Consider the following 20,271-nt stretch of genomic DNA (forward strand, 5'->3'; position numbering starts at 1 on the left):
CTTGAAACTGGTTTTCCTTATAAACAGATTCAGCGTTGACAGGTCTATTACTGTCCTCCACTCCCCGTTGGCTTTGGGTACCAGGAAAATCCTGCTGTAAAAGCCTTTTGTCGGCCTGCATACTTGTTGCACAGCTCCTTTTTCCATCATCTTCTTCACTTCGTCCTGCAGAATGATGCCTGGTTCTGAGATGTTTGTGGGCATAAGTGACGTGGGGTAATGGTTGATCTGTCAGGGGCGGGGTTACCTCGAACGGAATCAAATACCCGATCCTGAGAACATCCCACCACCCACTGCTCTGTCCCCTAGTTCCTGCCACACCTTCCAGTGATTTGCCAGGCAACCCCCCACTGGTGTGGCCGAGTGATGGGAGGCGCCCATCCTATCTTCTTGAGCCTCTCCCCCTTCCCCTATTGCCCCTTCCTCTGTTGTTTCTATTGTGAAAGGGCCGATGCGTTCTCCTCTTTGGGGAAGAGGGTCTTGTGACTCTATTAGGGATGCTATGTCTCACTGGTTTCTTTCGAGACACTTGCTGTTGTCTTAATTCCTCCAAAGGAATAGTTTTGACTGTTAGAGGTTTTCCTAACTGCCTGTTGCACCAACCTATCGTTAGTGTCCATCCTTCTTCTATCTATCGCTTCTTCCAGTATGACCTCTGGCAACAGTAGTTGCGATTCCAAGATATCCCCATTCCTCATTGCTAACAGGGAATCCAAATCCACATTGCGGCTTAGTCTAGCCAATGCTGCATCTCTCCTCATTAGCAGGATATTTGCCCAAACATTGGCACTTTACGTTTGTCAGGTACGCAATCGCTTGGACCCTGACTGTAGTAATCTAATGAACAATGGTTCATCCACTACTTTCCTTGTTGCTTCCGAGGATGCAATTTTTCGCCACTGCTGTTGACCAAAGGTCTAACCAGGACACAGCCTGAAAAAGAACAGAAGAAGCCTGTGCTTCCTAACGTGGCAGCCTCTTGGTACGTCATCGAAGGGCACTCCATTTTAACCTGATCCAAGGTTAATCCAGGCCTTAACCTTACAACATTAGGGTTCATTTGTCTAGACAGCAAAGGGACCTTCGGTGTCGTATAATATTTCCTTTGCTTTATCATTGGAGGGGGAATAAATTTAAATGATCTATTAGATCTTAAGGAATTATCCCTCCCTGCAATCTTTGCGTTTACGTGTTGCAAAGACCGATTCCGCATGACTCGAACAAGGCAATTCATACGACACCTTGGTATCCCTCTTTTAGTCCAAACGCCATGTCAATTCCAGGAGGAAGCATACTGGCCGGTGTTTCTGTCTTCTCCGAAAGGCTATTGAATTGACGAATCAAATCAATAACCTCTGCATACGAGGCCAGAAACTCTTGGTTTTCTCCTTCCTCCCGGCTCTAGTGTACCACTCTCCGTCACGAGAGATGTTGTCTCGCCTCTATCTTCTGACAGACGGCCCGGAATTCCACGGCCGCCTGCCCCTACGGCCCGCGGCCTCTTTGATCTTGCTGGCGCTGTTGGCTCGATCCCAGATAGTCAGCAGGGGAACGAAGAACGTCTCACTCTTTCTCTGCTCACGGATCTAGAGCGAGAATCTCGTCTAGATCTCCAAGATGAAGGCTCCCTTAAGACAGAGGTAAGTTCGTCTTTATTAGCATTGGCATCGTTTTCGAGCGTCGGCGAGCCCGGCCTCGGCCTTCTATCCAGACGGACACTGCCTTCCACGAACGTATCCGCCGAGGTTGCCAACTCTCTATTTTTCGTACTTTTAATAGGAGCCTTATCGTCCTTCGTACGTATTTTTGAACGGCCTTACGGCGAAACTGGGACCTGCATTCCATCCTCTGCTGCCACCTTTCGCCGCCAACGTCGATTTTACCAGAGGTATCGCAGTTTTTTGCGATCCGAACTGGCAACTCCGCCTCGGCCGCTAGCTCGCCGGCCGTCACCTCTCTCGCTTGTTCGGACTCTTGCGAACGGCTTTCGTCTGGCAACCTTGTGCTTAATAGCCACTGATTTTCCGACTTCTTGCTGACTTGGAAAAGACAGTCTTCGTCCGAAGAAGAGGAAGAATTGATTCTTCTCCTCTTGGCCCGAGGATCCGCTAGGAACTCCCGAATCCTCCTCCAACGCTTGACTGGCGCTCAGCCGTGACGTTATCGGACTTAGCGATGACGCCGAACTAGAGGAGAAGACGAAGAAGAACGAATACACTTTCTTTTTGTCTCTCTTATTCATTATCTCCTCTATATCCTGTACTTCTGCATTACAGTTTGCATTGACGGATCAGAAGGCGTATTAGCGTCTGGGAGCAAAAAAGCGAAAAAGGCCGAGAATCGTGTCTGTGACGTCATACGCCTGCCATCTCGAGTGTGACGTGTGTTCGTATCCTCGTAGGGAGAGACTGAGAGGTTTCTGCTGGTAACCGCACGTTTGCTGCCAAATTACCTCCCACGTTCTGCATCGCTGTAAATACTGAGTGGGATGGTGAAGCAGCGGCATTAATTCCCATAAATTGCAAGCCCGGGGGATGAGGAACATTCAGCGCTGCCGGACCCTGCTGGAACCGTGACGTCATATAATGCGCAAGCAGACCATCCAAGGTTGGTACGCTGGTAGGCCTAGCGCTGACCACGTACCATCTAACTATGCGCTTGCGTAGCAGGAGCCTGGAACAAAGATGGCGGATCTCCCCCCTACTTGCTGGGAAGAAAGGAGAGTGCAAATTATTCATAAAATTACCCAAGGCCCCTCCCGACGTTTCGATACAGAACCGCTAGGAGAAACCGAAGGGGTATGAGACAATTCAAAAGCAGGTGGAGAAACATATGGAGCAGCCTGGTTTATTACCGATACAAAAGAAGCCGGTAAGGTTTGGTCATCCAAAGATGGCGTCACCCCCTTTCTTTTGTATTGGCTTTTCCATAGAACTTCTTTCCACTGTTCCACCGACCAAACCGCGACAAACAGAACACGGATTAGTAACCGTACATACGTTTTTCCCTGCAACCTACTACACGTTGGATGAGGATCCGTCGACACCGAGGTTAGGACCCTAGAACAAGGGAAGCCACTGACTCCTGGGCATTTTCCTTTGTCTCCTCTTCGAAGCGGTAGAACGATCCCGTATGTTGAGGCAAAATTCTCCATCATACCACGTATACACTCTTACCACACACTGATCACACTTGGAGAAAGAAAAGGAATGAAAAATAAAAAATGAAATGGATAAAGAACGGGCAAACTGAAAAACCGGCTTTAAATGAGATAGACAGTAACACTCTTATCTTAAAGGCGGTAGGAAAATACTGATGGGTCACAGGTAGCCGTGGGCATTCTGGGTATACATGCCCCGTGACCTGGTATAGATGCCATTAGTCCCTGGATCTCACAAGTGAATTTTAATTCTAACCGGTTTCCCAGCTTGGCGCTAGTAAATCCTAATGTTAAGACCGAAAGGTTTTGTTTCGTGTATGAACAACTATGTGTTTTAACTATTCTTAGAAATGAAGCTTTGTTGAAAAAAAAACTTTGAGTAAAAAATGTGGAAACAAACACCAACACAAGCATGCACTCCACGTGACATGCAGACATCGAAAAAGCGTTTTGTAACATTAAGACGAATTGATAATTGGTTTTGTTCAACTAAAGCTCATTAATGGCAATGTACTTTCCAATACTGTACTGAATTACTAAGGTGCGATATTCATCAGTCAACCAAAATAAGTGATGTTATTTTGGCCACAGTTACACCTGGCTTACTGTTGGAGCATATGAAACATGGATGTAAACATAGATCAAGTTACAAAACACTGATATTAACTGGAAAATTAATTAGTGAAATGAAATATAACATCAACAGTGATATAACATTCTCCTGTGGTCTGTGAATATATTAAGTACGTTACTATGTTACAGTATTCACCCACTTTTACTCGGGAATAGGTTCTAGAACCTGACATATTTTCTTTGGCCTAAATAACTTTACACATTGTTCTGTGCCTACAATTTATGCATACTGATATTTTCCAGTATAGTAAGATTATTTTGAAATTATATTTACTGTATGTGTTGTACTTTAAGACTGCACTATTGTATAGATCATATCTATAATATGTGTAGTTTTGAATGACAGGATACTTATATACCTCCAAACAGAGACCGCAGGTGAAGACGACAGTGAGGGACTAACTTCTCTAGTGACAACAGGTGACCTATCAAGACTTGCCACTGCTGAGCTGACTGTTCCCGTCTCGACAGGAACCGTCTGGCTACCACCCTGAACCTGCTGATCCGCGAGTCTGCGGGGAAGACTCACCCTGCTACCATATTGATCAGCATGCCCAAGTACTTTATCCTATGCTTGGGTTCGAGATCTGACTTCTCAACATTTACCATGAGCCCCCAGATTGCGGCATAAGTCAAGGAGTCGATCTCTGTCCTGTAGCAAGCTCGCCAGGACCAGCCAATCGTCAAGATACCTCATCAGAAGTATCCCGACCGAATGGGCCCAAGCCGGCACCAAAGTGGACACTCGCGTGAACACCTGTGGGGCGGTTGAGAGAGTTTGAAACAAAGTGCCCTGAACTGGTACACCCTCCCGTCAAGGATAAAGCGGAGGTACCTCCTGGAGGAGGTCCACCAAAAGCAGGAAATCGTTCTCCCTGAAGGAGTCCAGCACTGAGCATGCTGTTTCCATCGTGAACCGAGTATGGTGAATGAAAGGGTTCAAGGAAGAGAGATTTATCACCAGTCTCCAGCCCACCCAATAGACTTCTCCACCAGGAAAAGTCGGCTGTAGAAACCCAGTGAGTGATCTCGCACGATCTACACAGCTCCTTTGCTCACCATGGGCTTTACTTCTTGTGTCTGTGCTACGTCCCTGGCAGAACTGGGGACGTACGTCTGAAGGTGGACCGGGTGTGAGGTGAGGGGTGGCCTCGAATCAAAGGGCAGTAGGTATTCCTCCCGAAGGACATCCACTACCCATGTCTCGGCTTTGTAGTGCTGCCAAGTTGCCCAATGGCTCCCCCAGGCAACCCCACCACTTCCAGCAGCAGTTGAGGGGGAACGCCGTCCCTAGCGTTTCTCTCTCTTCCCCTTTCGCTTAGCCCCTTTCCAACGAGAGGAGGAGGCTTGAGAGGAGGGCTGATGCTCACTTCTCGAAGTAAAAGAGGAAGACTGGGTCTTACCTCGCGCTTCCCTAGATGGTGCTGATGTCTTAGGAGCAGAGGAAGCACTAGCCAAGCTCCGAGGCTTGGCTGCAGTTGAACGAGACTGCCCAGAAGTCTTCGTAACTGCCTGGTGTACTAAGCGGTCACCGTCCTCAGCTCTCTGCTTTTCCACCGCAGCGTCCACCATCTTTCTGGGGAAGAGAGAGGACGAACCCAGCAGCAGTCCACTGCGTAGACCCAACGTTACGTCTCGACTGGCCGCTCTGGTTACGCGAGTCAGGACTCGGTCCCATCTCCTCGAAACCAGGTTGGCCCACAGGTTGGCCGTCTGATGGGTGAGGTGGGAGATGGCCCCACCTCCAGACTGGAAGAGTCTCCCAAATGCAGAGTCTTCCTCGGGAACGATAGGTCCCGAGGAGGCTAAATCTGGATACCATGAGGGACCACAGATCCAGCCAGGAGACAGCCTGGAGAGCTGTCATGGCAGTGGATTCCAGGGCCGATGCCTCTTGCTGCAAAAATCAGAGGTTCTCAGACAGCAGGTGATGAGGAGGCACTCCCGGAGTTAGACAAGCAATCTCCGGGTCAACCTGCTTGGTTGGCAATGGGTCTACCAAAGGCACATAGAAGTGCCGCTGACGAGGCAGAGGAGGAGGAAGTAGCTTGTCCGACCTGCTGGACCTGAGTCCTCCTGTCAGGAGACGAGGGCGTTCACTTGGTCCAAGACACCGTCGACACCAAGGAAGACCAGGGTAGTCCCTGTCGCTCTGGGTTCCTTCTTAAACCCCAGAAAAACTCCAACCTCGATGGAGGGTTAGAGGGAGCAACCACCGATCCTTCCCCAAGGTCATTGTGCTGACAAAACAACACAATGACCTCTGTATCTTGGGGGTGATCTCGTCCTGAGGCGATGGACCGTCAGATCCATCCAGGCCGATCACTTCCCGAGAAACACTTCCTTCAGGAGGTCATGTGCCGAGTGTATACCAGGTGCGGTAGAGCAGCATAACCTGGTGTCGAGACGGTTGTAGATGTCCTCGTCTCCACCCAGTGAGTGACCGGGGCTGCAGCCAGATGATGAAAAAGCCCCTGAATACTCTAGAGTGCCTGTAAGACTAACAGAACGCCACACCTGCTGAAGATCCCCACCTGCAGAGGCAGACACACCTGAGAAAGCAACAGTCGGGTTAATGGCTTTCCAACAACACCTTGGCGGCTCTACGCGGCTTCCTCCTCTTCTCATACAACTCCCACTGCTCCTCCGACCAAGAGACACAAACATCACAAGTTAATGACCAAGAGCATTCACGCCCTGGTACATAAAGGATGAAGGTCCACTGCATCGCTGGACCTGAAAGCCCGACACTTACAGCCTCCTACTCCAGGCCACACTCTCCAGTTGGATGGGAGGTGAGGGGGCTTCTCCGATTTGTGGGACTGCTTGTTAATAATCAGCAATGCCTTCCACAATCACTTCCACACTAATTATTCTAAAAGAAATAGGTTGGAAAGTAATCCTAAGTTTTGATATTCTCACAATAAAGGCGGGCAGAGAGGCGAGCAGACATCTTCACCCGACGGCGGTCAAAAGCAAAGTGTTATGTTTACCTCCAGTAGGGTGGGACTCCCGACCTTCGAACAACCAGTTACTGCCGAACTAGTACCTTGTTAGTAAATCTTACGACTGGTCCAGCTGGCGCTGAATAGTAATTCCTTATGTAAAGGACCGATGGTTTGTATAACGTGTCGGAACAAATAACAAACTAAGAGTCTTATATACAGCACAATATGAATGACACAATGCTTGGCAAGTACATTTCATGGTAAGGGAACACAATGTAAAAAGACAAATACTATACTAAATTTTAAATAAATCAAATAAATACAGGCAGTCTCTGGTTATTGGCGGGGGTTCCGTTCTTAGTAGTGCTAAGCTAAAACCGCCATTTACCGAAACTTGGTGATTTATGGGGCATGGTACAATAACCAATTAATGAAACCTCTTATTAGATATGTTATGGTGCCATAACCCTATTATTGGTGCCTTAAGGGGCCGATGACCGGAACTCTGTGTGTTATGGCACCATAAATCGCAGTCCAGCGCCATAATATCAGATCTCCATTAATTGAGTCCGCCAATAACCGGGGACTGCCTGTATAATGCTTTATTATCAAGACTGATGAAAAGGTACTGTATAAACAATACACTCATTGTGATAAAACCATGATAGGCTGTAGGTAGAGGGAATTAGGCTATGGGGTAGCCTGTATATACCTGAATACTGAATTGCAAACTGAGGTAGATATGTGAAAATTTGGCCTATGACAAGCATGCAACAACCTAACCCCATTGTAACTCCATGCCTACCTGTATTCAACTTTTGAAATATGGAAATTCCAAAAATTCTGTATATTTCTATAACCCACATGGCATCTTATTGCTGACAGATATGCTGGAGTAAATTTAAAACAGATGCCTCAAACATTCACTCTAAATGATCATCTGCTAAACTTACCTGATATAGAAATGCTTTAATTATTCGTTGATGCTGCAGAGGTGTGATATCCCTGGTACTGACTAGAGGATCCAGTAACACATTTAAGCCTTCCTAAGATTCAGAGTAAAAAATACAAATTTTTAATACAGGAGCAACAAAGATATAGTATAAATAAAGATGATTTCCACATAAGGCTTGTGGTCAGCACTATTCAGTTAACATAGTTAATTAGTGACTGGGTTAAACTGCTTAATACAATAATGTATACAGTAGTCCCCTGTATTTGCGGGGGATGTGTTCCAGACCGCCTGCCCGTGAATAGTTAGAACCTGCGAATAGTTGGAATCTATAAAAATGTTTAAAACCTCCTACTTTGTTATTTAAAATTTAAAATTCAAGAAAAGCCCACTAAAACTTTTTATACCTTTTTTTTTAATATTTTTATCATAAAAAGTGCATTTTATGATGAAATTGATTACAAAATGCAGGAATTTGTGGATATTTCTCATGGAAAAATACTGCGAATAGTGTCGGGAAAATGTAATCCGCGAATGTGCGAGTCCGCGAATCCAGAGACCATGAATACGGGGGGTTCACTGTACACTGAAGTACCATCGATGAATTAATCATTCCTTAGCCCTAACACCAATATACCAAATTCTAAAGTAATTTGTATTTTTCCTACAATCCTCCGCTATGTAGTACTCACAATTAACGTGCTTTGGTTGTCACTAAAGCATCTCAAAAAACAAAATACTAATAGATAGGCCTATGAAGGCTGGCGAACTGAGTTGGCCTTACCCTTCCATTGAATACACCAGACAGTCCACAGTTACACTCTTCTCCAAAGATGGAGAGAGATCAGGACTATGTGGGGTGGTATGAGGATGGTAAAACTATACATATGACAATGTAGGTTTGTATGTTAGAAAAAATACAAATTACTTTAGGATATGATATTTTTATTATAAAATAAAATAAGGTTCTACATATACTTACCAAGTACCATATAACTCAATATATATAAGAAGACCTTCAAATCCTAAAATTCACCCCTAAAAATTGAGGGTCATTTTATACTACCATTTTAAAATCAAACCATGAATTGTAAGTAATATTTATAGGTAGGCTAGCCTAGGCCTGTGTGATAACCCCTGACATACAAGAGAAGAGTCACATTACAATATAACTGATAATAAAGATAGTAAAACCATTATTACAGTTTGTTATTAGCATATTTGAGAAATAATTCAATATCAACTAAATCAGCATTAAGGCATGTGAGCCCAGCCGAGAAAATATAAACATCAAGTTATGGTTGCGCACAGAAACACTCCACTTCAGTAATCTTTCAGAAATTTTAATGGCAGTGTAATTACAGTAATAATAACGTTTAGTGAAATAACACAATTTTGGATTACGTAAATACAACTGTTTATATCAATTCATTCATGTGAATGATAATGATGTACAATAATTGTCATACATTAGACTTTTTTCCTCCATCTCTTTACCCCATCTTTTAGATAAATAAGTTAAAAAAGTAAAAGAGAATAATCAAAGTATCGTTAGTAATGCTAAAATTAAGTAAACACTTACAGCCGTAAATAACCAAACTAAAAACAACAGCTGGTTTGCTAAGAACAACTGAATCGGATAACAACAGGTGTTTTGCTTGCATTTCAACCATAGTACAACAGTAAATGCGGTTAATTACCATAGAACTGATATAGTTTTGCATTAGAGTAGTACCGTATACCTTTATCTGCTATGGTGAAAAGATTGTCCCGGAAATATACTGCTAAATTCAAGCTGCAAAATGTAGCTGCTGAGAAAACAAAATTATTGTGCATCAGCGACATGGATGACACTCCCCTATACTTCGTTGTACCATCAGACTCTACCGTAAATAAAATTGGAGCGCGGCATCCATTGCCCATGTCAGAGGGTCCATGGCTGGCATACAATAACGAGGGAGACGACAGTTCCTTGACGTTGCAAACAGGCTTTCCCCACAGTTTCCACGTCAGTGCACTCCTGTGGATTCCGTGTCCACTCCGCCGGTAGGACCTGTTTGCAGTGACTTAATTCGTCTGGAAGGACATTTAGCTTGCCTTGGATAAAGCGGGTGAGAATCTTGGTCTGATTGCTCCCTGCCCATACCATCTGTCTTGTTGTGTTACTGCTAAAAATGACTGAAGAGCTAGACTGATCAGCCTCAGCTCCTTCACATTGATATGCCATGTTCCTCTTGGCCGCAGACCACATCCCTAAACTTTCATGCTGTCTAAGAGGGGGCCCAACCCAGATCAAATGTGTGAGTACAGTAGACCACCATTATTCTTCGGGGATAAGTAACACACACACACAGACCTACGAATAGCTAAAATTCGTGAATATTTACTTAAAAAGGCTCTAATATGCTTAGAACTACCAATTTTGATAGTTAAAACACAAAGAAAACCTCTTAAAATACTTATACCAGAGTATTTTAATAGTTTTATCACAAACTATTTCTGCTAATAATAGGTATATACGGCCTATAGAAAAATCGGCAAATATGTGAGTCCACAAATACCAGGGGTCGATTATACATAAGATTAGGTTGGGGCTAAGAGGATGCAGCGACTTTCTTAATGAAATTCTTCGTGCCACCACCGAAGATCCTCCTTGATCTCAGAAGTAATGTGGAAGACACGAGTGTGGAGGCATCTTCCTGTGCCAACTGCCCTTTTAAGAAGAATTGTAACAGACTGGTGTGCAATCTCCCTAAAGGCACGAACTTCTCTATGGATGAGAGGGTCCCTAACACGACCACTGCCAAACCAACTCTATGACTGACTATCACGACTCTCCATAACACTCTCACACATGAACATAAGATGAATCACGTATATGGACGTGGAATGAATCACACACCTGGATGTGGAATGAATCACGCACCTGGATGTATGATGAATCAAGTACACGGATGTACGATGAATTACATACAAGGTCACACAATGAACCAAGTAAATAGACGAGGGATGACACACGTGTAAGGTTGTGTTATGTGGAATGATCTGAGAGTGAATGTCAGGGAGAAGACCACCCTTGCCTAGAAGTCTCTCAATCCCTTACTCTGGAAGGAGCACGAAGAAAGTAGGACCTCAATCACGTACATAGACATGCGATGAATCACATACACAGGCATGATATGTAGAACGCTCCAAGTGAGGGCATCAAGAAGACCACTCATTGCCAAAAAATCTTTCACTCCCTGACCCTGGAGGACGAATGGCGAGAGTAGGACCTCCACCACATACACAGCCGTGATATGTAGAACAAATCCAACAACTCACATACACGGCTGTGTGAATGCACTCGTTTATGGCCATGTAATGAATCACGTCGGCTGTCAGAAGATAGGGACCAACGAGTACGAGAAGGTCTTGAGAGCGGAGACTGAACTCGAAGGTCAACATCGGGAACTCTTAGGGGAAGGAGTCTAATCATCTTGAGAGAAGAAGGCTGGGATGCAAGTCCACAGACCCAAAGCATACGTCCTCGACCATCATCGTCACCCACACATTCATTATGAGAAATCTCAGAAGATGCAGCAGACAACTGAGTGGAAAGCAACTTTGAACTCTTGACCGGTGCTCTACCATCCTTACGGCGAACTCTAGTAGGCTGTGGAGATGGGGAATCATCGCAAGCTGGAACACGTATGTGTACATGCAATGGAGACACACATCCGTGTAGAGAAGACAGCAAAACACTCTTCTCATTCTCGGAAGAAGAAACAACAAAGTCCTGAATCCTACAACGTCTGACTCTTGTACGAGTAGGAGGAGAAGAAGGAGTGGGGGGAAAGGCTCTGGGCTCTCTCCTACTTAGACGCTTCTTGCTAGGAGGAGAGGAGGAAGGGGAAGGCTCACTCATTCTATGCTATCCCATTGTTGGGGGAACTGCATATCTCTCCCGCAAAACAGAGTCCTTATCAAACATCGCCTGAAAGAACGTCTCCAAGGGAGGCAGAGCAGACGACAGACATGGATGGTAATGGTGTCAAGGCCTGAGATGGAGGGAGAACCGACACCGTTGTTGATGTCATAGGCTGAGTAAGCTGGGAGTGACATCGCGACATTGGGCATGGCAGCACGAGCCAATGGGTTCACTGGTGGGAAGATGAGCAGCAACCAGGCAGACAACCAGGCAGACAACACTATTAACCCTCTTAAGCCGGAGCCCTAAAAATCAAAACGTCTCCCGTATGCCGGGCCTGGTTTGGAGTGAGCGCGGAAGTGGAAAAAATAATTTTTTCAAAAAATTACAGCGCGCGTACTTTTGAAGATTAAGAGTTCATTTTTGGCTCCTTTTTTTGTCATTGCCTGAAGTTTAGAATGCAACCATCAGAAATGAAAAATAATATCATTATCATATGTAAATAATGCGATATATGGTAGCGAAAAAAAAAAAATTCATACATAATTGTATTCAAATCACGCTGTGCAGAAAACGGTCAAAGCTAACCAGTTACTTTTTTTTGCGTTGTATTGTACACTAAATTGCGATCATTTTGATATATAATATATTGTAAAACAATAAAATTAACACCGGAAAAATATTATCACAAAATGATGTACGAATTCGTAACGCGCGGACGCAAAAAAATATTTTTTTCAAAAATTCACCGTAATTCTAAATAATGTTCTAGAGACTTCCAATTTGTTTCAAAATTAAGACAAATGATTGAATATTACGATACTGTAAGAGTTTTAGATTAGAATTGCAGATTTCGACCATTTCGGACGAGTTAAATTTGACCGAATGTCGAAATTTTAATATATATATTTTTTCATATGCACATATTTCGAAGATGGAAAAAGCTACAACCTTCAATTATTTTTTATTGTATTCTTCATGAATTTGCGCACATTTTGATATATGAAACTCTATAAAAAGGCTAATATGAAAAAGGAGCAAATATTAGGATAATGCCATGTACGTATTTCGGAGACTTGCGGCCGCGAATCGGCGCGCGGAGTGAAGGTAAATATATTTTTCAAAAATTCACCATAAATCACAATATTGTTTTAGAGACTTCAAATTTGTTTCAAAATGAAGAAACATGACGGAATATTACTAGGCCGTAAGAGTTTTAGCTTACAATTGCGTTTTTCAACTATTTCGGTAGAGTCAAATTTGACCGAACGTGGTTTTTTTTCTATTTATCGTGATTTATATGCAAATATTTCGAAAAAAAGAGAAAAGCTACAACCTTCAATCATTTTTAGTTGTATTCTACATGAAATTGCGCACATTTTCATATATAAAACTTTATGAAACAGCTAATTTTAAATGGTGCAAACATTTCGACAATCGCACAAAAAAATTCTGATTTTTTCGGAAGAGTTACCGCGCGAACGTAATTTTTTTTTTTTTTTTTCATAAATTCACCATAAATCAAAATATTGTGCTAGAGACTTCCAAGTCGTTGCAAAATGAAGGATAATGATTGAATATTACTAGAATATAAGAGTTTTAGCTTACAATTGCGTTTTTTTCGACCATTTCGGTAGAGTCAAAGCTGACCGAAAGTTGACATTTTTGCACTTAACGTTATTTATATGAAAATATTTCAAACTGATAAAAGCTACAACCATGGGTTGTCTTTTGTTGTATTGTGCATGAAATTGCGCACATTTCCATATATAAAACTTTATGTAACGGCAAATTTAAAAAGGGTGGCAAACAGTGAGGACAATACGCACTGAAAAAATTTATCGGAAGAGTTATCGCACGAACGTAAGGAAAAAGTTTTTTCATAAATTCACCATAAATCGAAATATTGTGCTAGAGACGTCCAATTTGTTGCAAAATGAAGGCAAATGATTGAATATTACTATAATATAAGAATTATAGCTTACAATTGCGTTTCTCGACCATTTCTGTAGAGTCAAAAAGTTGACCGCGAGGTTGAAATTTTTGCACTTATCGTTATTTATATGAAAATATTTCAAAATTGATAAAAGCTACAATCATGAGTATTTTTTAGTTGTATTGTGCATGAAATTGCGCACATTTTCATATATAATACTTCATGTAAAGGATAATTTAAAATGGTGCAATAATTATGTCAAAGTGACGAAATAATTTCCGAGATGTGTCACTGATACTTTTTAGTGCGATAAGAAAGAAATTCGCGCTTGCGCGCCTGCGTAGCGATTGTAAACAAAACAACGCCTTGATCCGTGAAAAAACTACCCAGCATCCCCAAGGCGCGTGATACAAAAGTTTTCGGCTGGTAGGCCTATAAGTATTTTTCCGCGAATTTTTAAAAAAAAACTTTTTTGAGCCGACGTATGATACGTCCAATCGGCATACGGGAGACATTTTGACTCGACGTTTAATACGTCCAATCGGCGTAAGAGGGTTAATGGCTCCGACCCGCTTGAAAGCATCACATGCATACTATAGTAGTGTAGGCCAGGGGGAGGGGGACTACGGGAGGCTGCCGAGCAGACAAGAAATGTGCCAGCTAACCATCCAAAGAGGCTGAACCCCGTGGGCCTAGGGACGCTTAAACCTCCGCCATTTTGTTGGACTCCAAATCTGAATGAAACAAAGGAAGCTGGAGGGGGAGCCTCCTTTCCTCAGGAAGTGTGACAGTTTCCCACAAGAAAGGGGGCCTCATTACACATAAAACTATTCTGTGCACAGCCCAATACTTCCAAAGACAAAACAATGGAAGAAAAAAATGGAGACACAGTAATAAAAGATGCAGGGGGATGATTACTGGAGAAGATGCCAAATGTCTGCTTGGAACTGGGAAGGCAAAAAACCATCTGGTGTTCCCTCTTCTTATAGAAAGCCCTCCACTGAGATATAGGCCAGGAACGACACTCCTGGCATGAATTAGAGATAGTACAAAAATTCACACTGCACCTACTGCAAGTCAAATGGGGATCAGTAAAGGAAAACCAAAAACCTGGAACGTGGAAATCCCTGAACTCCTTGGACACATATGTTGAAGGGGCTTGGAACTCTTGGAGGAATCCATGATCAAAGTGCGGACACATACACACTCTAAAATGCAAAGAAATAACAGGAAAACAAAGCAACCGGCTTGGGAAGGAGAGCCCAACATGGCTACCCTCCAGAGCGGTCAAAGATTGACTTATGCATCATGAGGTCCCAAGCTTGGTCAGTGGCCTCCTTCCACGTATACACATGGATTGCCAGATGCCACATATTCCTTGCTTTACAATCTTTGATTGTTTTTAACTGGTTTCCAGCTGGCTCTAGAAGATTATCCTATTGTTAAGAGTGAAGGTTTGTTCCGTATATGAACAAATTGCATATTCCTGAGCCACAAACATTACCAATAAGAAAAGCATAATCATTAACCCCTATACCCAGGGACTGGAAGCATTGTTACCTGCAAACCATCACACTTCCATTGAAGCCAGAGACAATGAACAATAATCTTTCATTGTGGTCATAATTTTTGCCAAACAACTGACCCCTCCAATGCTGATGGCTTTATTCCTATATTTAAGGCCAACTCATTTTTTCATCTTCTAAATGATTTGCTTCACTAGTCTCAACTTGCTTCACTAGTCTCAACAGTTAACGAAGTTAACCCCCCAAAAACGATGTTTTGTAATCTTCTAACAAATTCTTAAAAATAAAAAACAAACAGCTTAATCACCTGAAAATCCTTGTGGTCAAGTAACCAAAACGCTTGAGTTAACTTGATATGTGAAGGCGACAGAGAAAAACTGGATGGATACTTCACTAATTCCTCAACAACCCTTACATAACTGCAAAAAGGACATCAAAATTAGTCATTCAGCAGATCAGAAAGGCAGTACAGGCGGCAGTCCTCTGTTATCAGCGATCCAGTTTTATGGGGCTTATCTAGCAGCAAATATTCTGTGCCAAATTGCGCCAATTTCCCTGTTATTGGTGCCAATATTAGAACACTAGCGTTGATATATACGTAACAAAGGTGCCAGTTATCAGTACCAAAATCCGATTACTGGCGCCGATAAATGATTAATGGTGCCTGTGTTAGGTATACATCGGCGCCAACACTCTATTATCGGCGCCAATAACTGGAAATTGGCACATCTTAGAGCCGAAAATTGCTGATTTTCAGCACTAGACAAGCTCCACAAAAATGGATCGCAGACGACTAGGGACTTTCTACTAAATATACCACCACCTATTATGACTCCTGTATGAAGGAAACTACATATAGCACATTAATACTCCACACTCTGAGAATGACAGTATTTATCCATGTTTTTATATACATAATACTGACTTGACATGGTAATCACTATTACTACTATGTAGATTTTCAGTGTGCTGAAGTAATGACTGCACCTCAGCTTATTAAATCTTTATATTCAACTTAACATTGCATTTCCCTTTTTGAAAAAAAAAATATATTTGCATGCATCACAAACAAAAGTCCCAATATCTTACCCATCTGACAACAATGATGCCAAGTCCAAAAAAAGGTACTGTACTATACGGTGTTTGGTGGTCGTCGAGACACTTGGAAGGAGAAACATGTCCAGGAGAGCATGTAAAGAAGGTGGGGGGTAAGCACCTTCAATCGAGCTGCCATTTTCAGATTCATCTCCATCCTCTCGGGCCCAGGTTTTGTTGATTTGCCCACCTGCACCACCATTTACATCCTCTAGAAGCCCATCAATTAACAGTACCTCACTACCTTTGAGAGTAGAACTCAGGTTCTTGATTTCTGAACGCCTGAGAAGAAAAGTAATTTAATAGAAACAAATTAAAAGTAATTTAACAGAATTAAATATAAGAACACATCTCTACTGCACAACAGAAATGAGAAATTTATTAAAATGCCAGACTCCATCTACCCTCACTTAATGCAAATTTGTTCTCCCAACTAAAACGACATTATTGTACACAGTGTATGTTAACCCTAGTTGTGGAAAAAAACATTTTTATGCATGGTATTTAATTGTGTCACAACCCATATTTCACATATCTCCATGCAATTTTTTATCACTGCTAATTAAAATTGGTAGTATTTTACCCATAAATTCACAAGGGCTGTGATAACACATTATCTTCACGGGATAAAAAAAAAAAAAAACTTTCATAATAAAATCTATTAGTATTTGGATATCACTGTGCCGACAGGAGGGGTGGCATTCAAACAAAAGATTGAAAGGCTGCCCAGTTGACTGTCTAGTACACCTGTTCTCCACCAGGTGCATTTTGAATGTTTTAGCTTATCAAAATTCTCCCTGACAGCCCACAAAGTTGTAGGTTACATGGGGTCTACTTTAACAATATTCAACTATCCACATAATAAATTTGATTATGAAAATTTATATTATTTAGGATGAATCTTATCTACTACTGTTACAGATAGCCAATTCCCACATTGAGAAGAGGATGGGCAGTTCAGCTAGACAAAATCCATTCAGCCAATTGAGCTAAAGGTTTCTTGCAAGAAACCCAAAACATTCTTACCTGATCTGGAATCCTTTCTGAATCTTGCTGCGGTCAGAAGTTGGTGACAATGATAGAATTGGATTTCTTACAAGTTTAACAAACTCAGCTGAGACTGTACTGTAATGGAGCCTCATTATTTTAACAAATTCCTGTGATGCCATGTCTCCTAACAAAGAAAACCTTTACCACTTTGAAAGCTTCCATCAAGGGTAAAAATCTTCAACAAGCAAGTATCCATTCATCTTCTGACAGACAAGCCTGCAAATTTCAAGTATCACCACCACATCACTAGATAAGAAAGAGGAGTTGAGGAAGTCAACTCAAAACCATAATGCAGATACTGAACCAGGTGAGGCAACAGCTCTTTGTCCTTTGGAATACTGTCAACAGAGTTGGCCAACTTGAACCAGTTGACTCTGTAGAAAATATTTCTTGCTCCTAAAAGTCTACACAATCTACCTATGGGCAAAACATTTCCTGTGAATACTTACAGAGGTGCTATACACCTTGAAGGAACTTGCGTGACTGAGGATGTACTGGTATGTCTCCTGAACATCCACCAAACCATCTGATAGGTTTTTCAGTCACTAAAACCAGGCTGGAAAAACCAAAAGAGCATGTGGATAGACACAAAGTTACTCAGTCTTAATGTGTTCAACACTGAGCACCAATCTTCAGTTGCTTATGAAGCTAGGAAGAAGTCAGAGGTAATATCCCAGTGAATTACTGCCTGGTCTATTCCATTCTCTATAATCTACAACCTCCTACTAAAGAATAAGAAACTTCTCCTGGAAAAGACAAAGGAATGGTTATAAAAGACTAAACCAGTGGAGAGTCACCTAAAAGGAATCATAACTCCACCAGTGCCTCCACCATGTAAGGTCCTGCTTCTAAGTCTCTCCAAGCCTGCCAGGAGGCCTGCAATTGGCCATCTACCAGAACCTGAGGGCTGAACTTGACCCTGAAAGGTATACAATAAGACTTGTAGTACCAATATATCCTCCCTTGTCACCTTACCCTGTGAAGCATAAGCCTTTACTACAGATAGGAGCATAAGTGTTTTTTGCTTCTTCCAAACTGACTTAGTACATATAAGCATGAGAACTAGCCTGCAGCATCAGGAATGAGTTTGGCTACACAAGTTGAAAACTAACACTTATTGCTACTAAACTCTTGTTGGCAGCAAGCACAAACACGTCAAGCTGGTGCCTCAACTCTCTAAGCTGACGCAGAGATGAGGCAATGATACTGAGCAACAGTTTAATAAAGATACAAAATTCAACAATCTAAACTGAGAATGTTTCAGCATGTCCAAAGAACTTGTCATTCTCAAGTTCATCTCATCACAGAGAAGTGATAAAAACTGAATCTTTGACTGAAGACAGTTTAAGCACTTCATAAAAAACTAGAAAACAAGGCCCGGCAGACCTCGAGGGAGCTTTGTGTGCCTGAGTTCGAGAAAACTTATAAATTGAAGGAGAAAGCTTGGGTTCTCTTTCTCCAAATACTTACAAGGCACCGCCAAAATACTTGAACACAACCAAGACCTCCTCTCAATGTGGCTTCTTTCCTCAACTAAATGAGGGTACAGCGAAGTGCAACATTTCAGCAAAAGCTTATCAAGCCAAAGATCCTCTGATTCAAACTTTCTTCCAACAGCTGTCAACAGGAGGCGACATCTTGGCAACAGGAGGCTAGCTACAGCAGCGGAGTACCTGCATCGCATCCACGACTCAATGAAAGACAGACTGGCGAACACAATCTGAAGTGACTCAGCTGAGTCCATTAGTCAGTTGAGTGAAAGAAAACAAGGTGCCGAAGAAAATGGAAAATGTTGGGAGAAGGGGAAGAGGAGTTACGATGACTCTTCCACCTAGTCTGAATGTGAGTCAACAGACTTGAGAGCACTGCCATATGAATTGGAAAGAGAAACATTAACCCTTTGCGGACAGGTAACATGCATATAAGTTTACTTATAGCTTGGGGGCAGATCCTGTACAACATACATATATGTTCAAGATTTCATGCCATACAGTTTGAACTAATTTTTCAGAAAAAGTGCTGAGATCACTTCCATGGGTGGTAAATGACTCAAAGCAACTTCTACCCCAACTCTGAGAGAGAGAGAGAGAGAGAGAGAGAGAGAGAGAGAGAGAGAGAGAGAGAGAGAGAGAGAGAGAGTGGTCTGCTTTGAGATGTCATGGGGGAATGCTGTACCAAATTTGTATCCAATAACTTCTCGTAAATAATTTACAATAAATGTAGTATGTACTCAGAAGTTGTTACTGATTTAAGTTCTTATCTATTATGATAATTTTACAAAATAGTAAAACAAACACAAATACTAGAAAAACACTCATAGCTTGGTAAAATTAGCATATTTTTATATCTGTCCTTAGGAAAAGAGGCCCTACACAGCATTGGACATATTCACTTTCAACTTCCCTTGGAAGACACAAAATTTGTAAAAATTGTTTTTCTTACATCATGTGTATAGTATGCATAACTTCCTCTTTCCATTGAGATTTTTTTTATTGGGAATCCCTAAATTTAGCCAGGTCTAAGGGTGTCTTAATACTACAGGCAGTCCCTGGATATCAGTGATGGTTCCATTCCCGACTGCATGACAATAACCAAGGGGACTGCTTGCATATATTGAGGACCAGACTGTGAGGGTTAATGGAGGCAGGAGTAAAAGATTCACCGATAGCCAAAGAAAAATCCCGTAAACAACGAGCCAGTGCATTTCGACGGAGAAGGAGGAATACAGGCAGTCCCCGGTTATCGACAGGGTGCTCACAAGCGAAAACCACCATTAACCGAGTTTTGTGAGGTGTGTTATGGCGCCATAACTCTACTATTGGCACCTTATGGCGCCATAAATAAAACCGGATCGCCATCAACCGAGTCCGCTGATAACTGGGGACTGCCTGTATGCAACCAGACAAGGACATAGAATGAGCAAAAGATGAAGAGATTGGTTAAACAATGGACTGAGTCAACAATAACATCAGACTAAGTAAAACTCACTATAGATACACTACAGGCAGTCCCCAATTATCAGCGGACTCGGTTAATGGCAACTAGGTTTTATGGGGCTTGT

At 42.4% G+C, this 20,271-nt stretch overlaps 1 protein-coding gene across 7 annotated transcripts in view; it reads right to left on the reverse strand.

Annotated features, from left to right (window-relative positions):
- Positions 1-20,271, reverse strand: part of LOC135202024 (protein ELYS-like) — a 241,020-nt gene that overhangs the window by 149,406 nt on the left and 71,343 nt on the right. For all 7 annotated transcript variants that reach the window (XM_064231315.1, XM_064231323.1, XM_064231317.1 and 4 more), the window contains exons 15-17: positions 16,155-16,442; positions 15,373-15,484; positions 7,695-7,787 (exon numbers count right to left, since the gene is read on the reverse strand). In XM_064231315.1, the coding sequence (XP_064087385.1) occupies positions 7,695-7,787; positions 15,373-15,484; positions 16,155-16,442 (493 nt within the window). The remainder of the gene's footprint in view (positions 1-7,694; positions 7,788-15,372; positions 15,485-16,154; positions 16,443-20,271) is intronic.

Source organism: Macrobrachium nipponense, chromosome 23 (assembly GCF_015104395.2).
Source record: "Macrobrachium nipponense isolate FS-2020 chromosome 23, ASM1510439v2, whole genome shotgun sequence".
In the NCBI taxonomy this organism is placed as follows: domain Eukaryota; kingdom Metazoa; phylum Arthropoda; class Malacostraca; order Decapoda; family Palaemonidae; genus Macrobrachium; species Macrobrachium nipponense.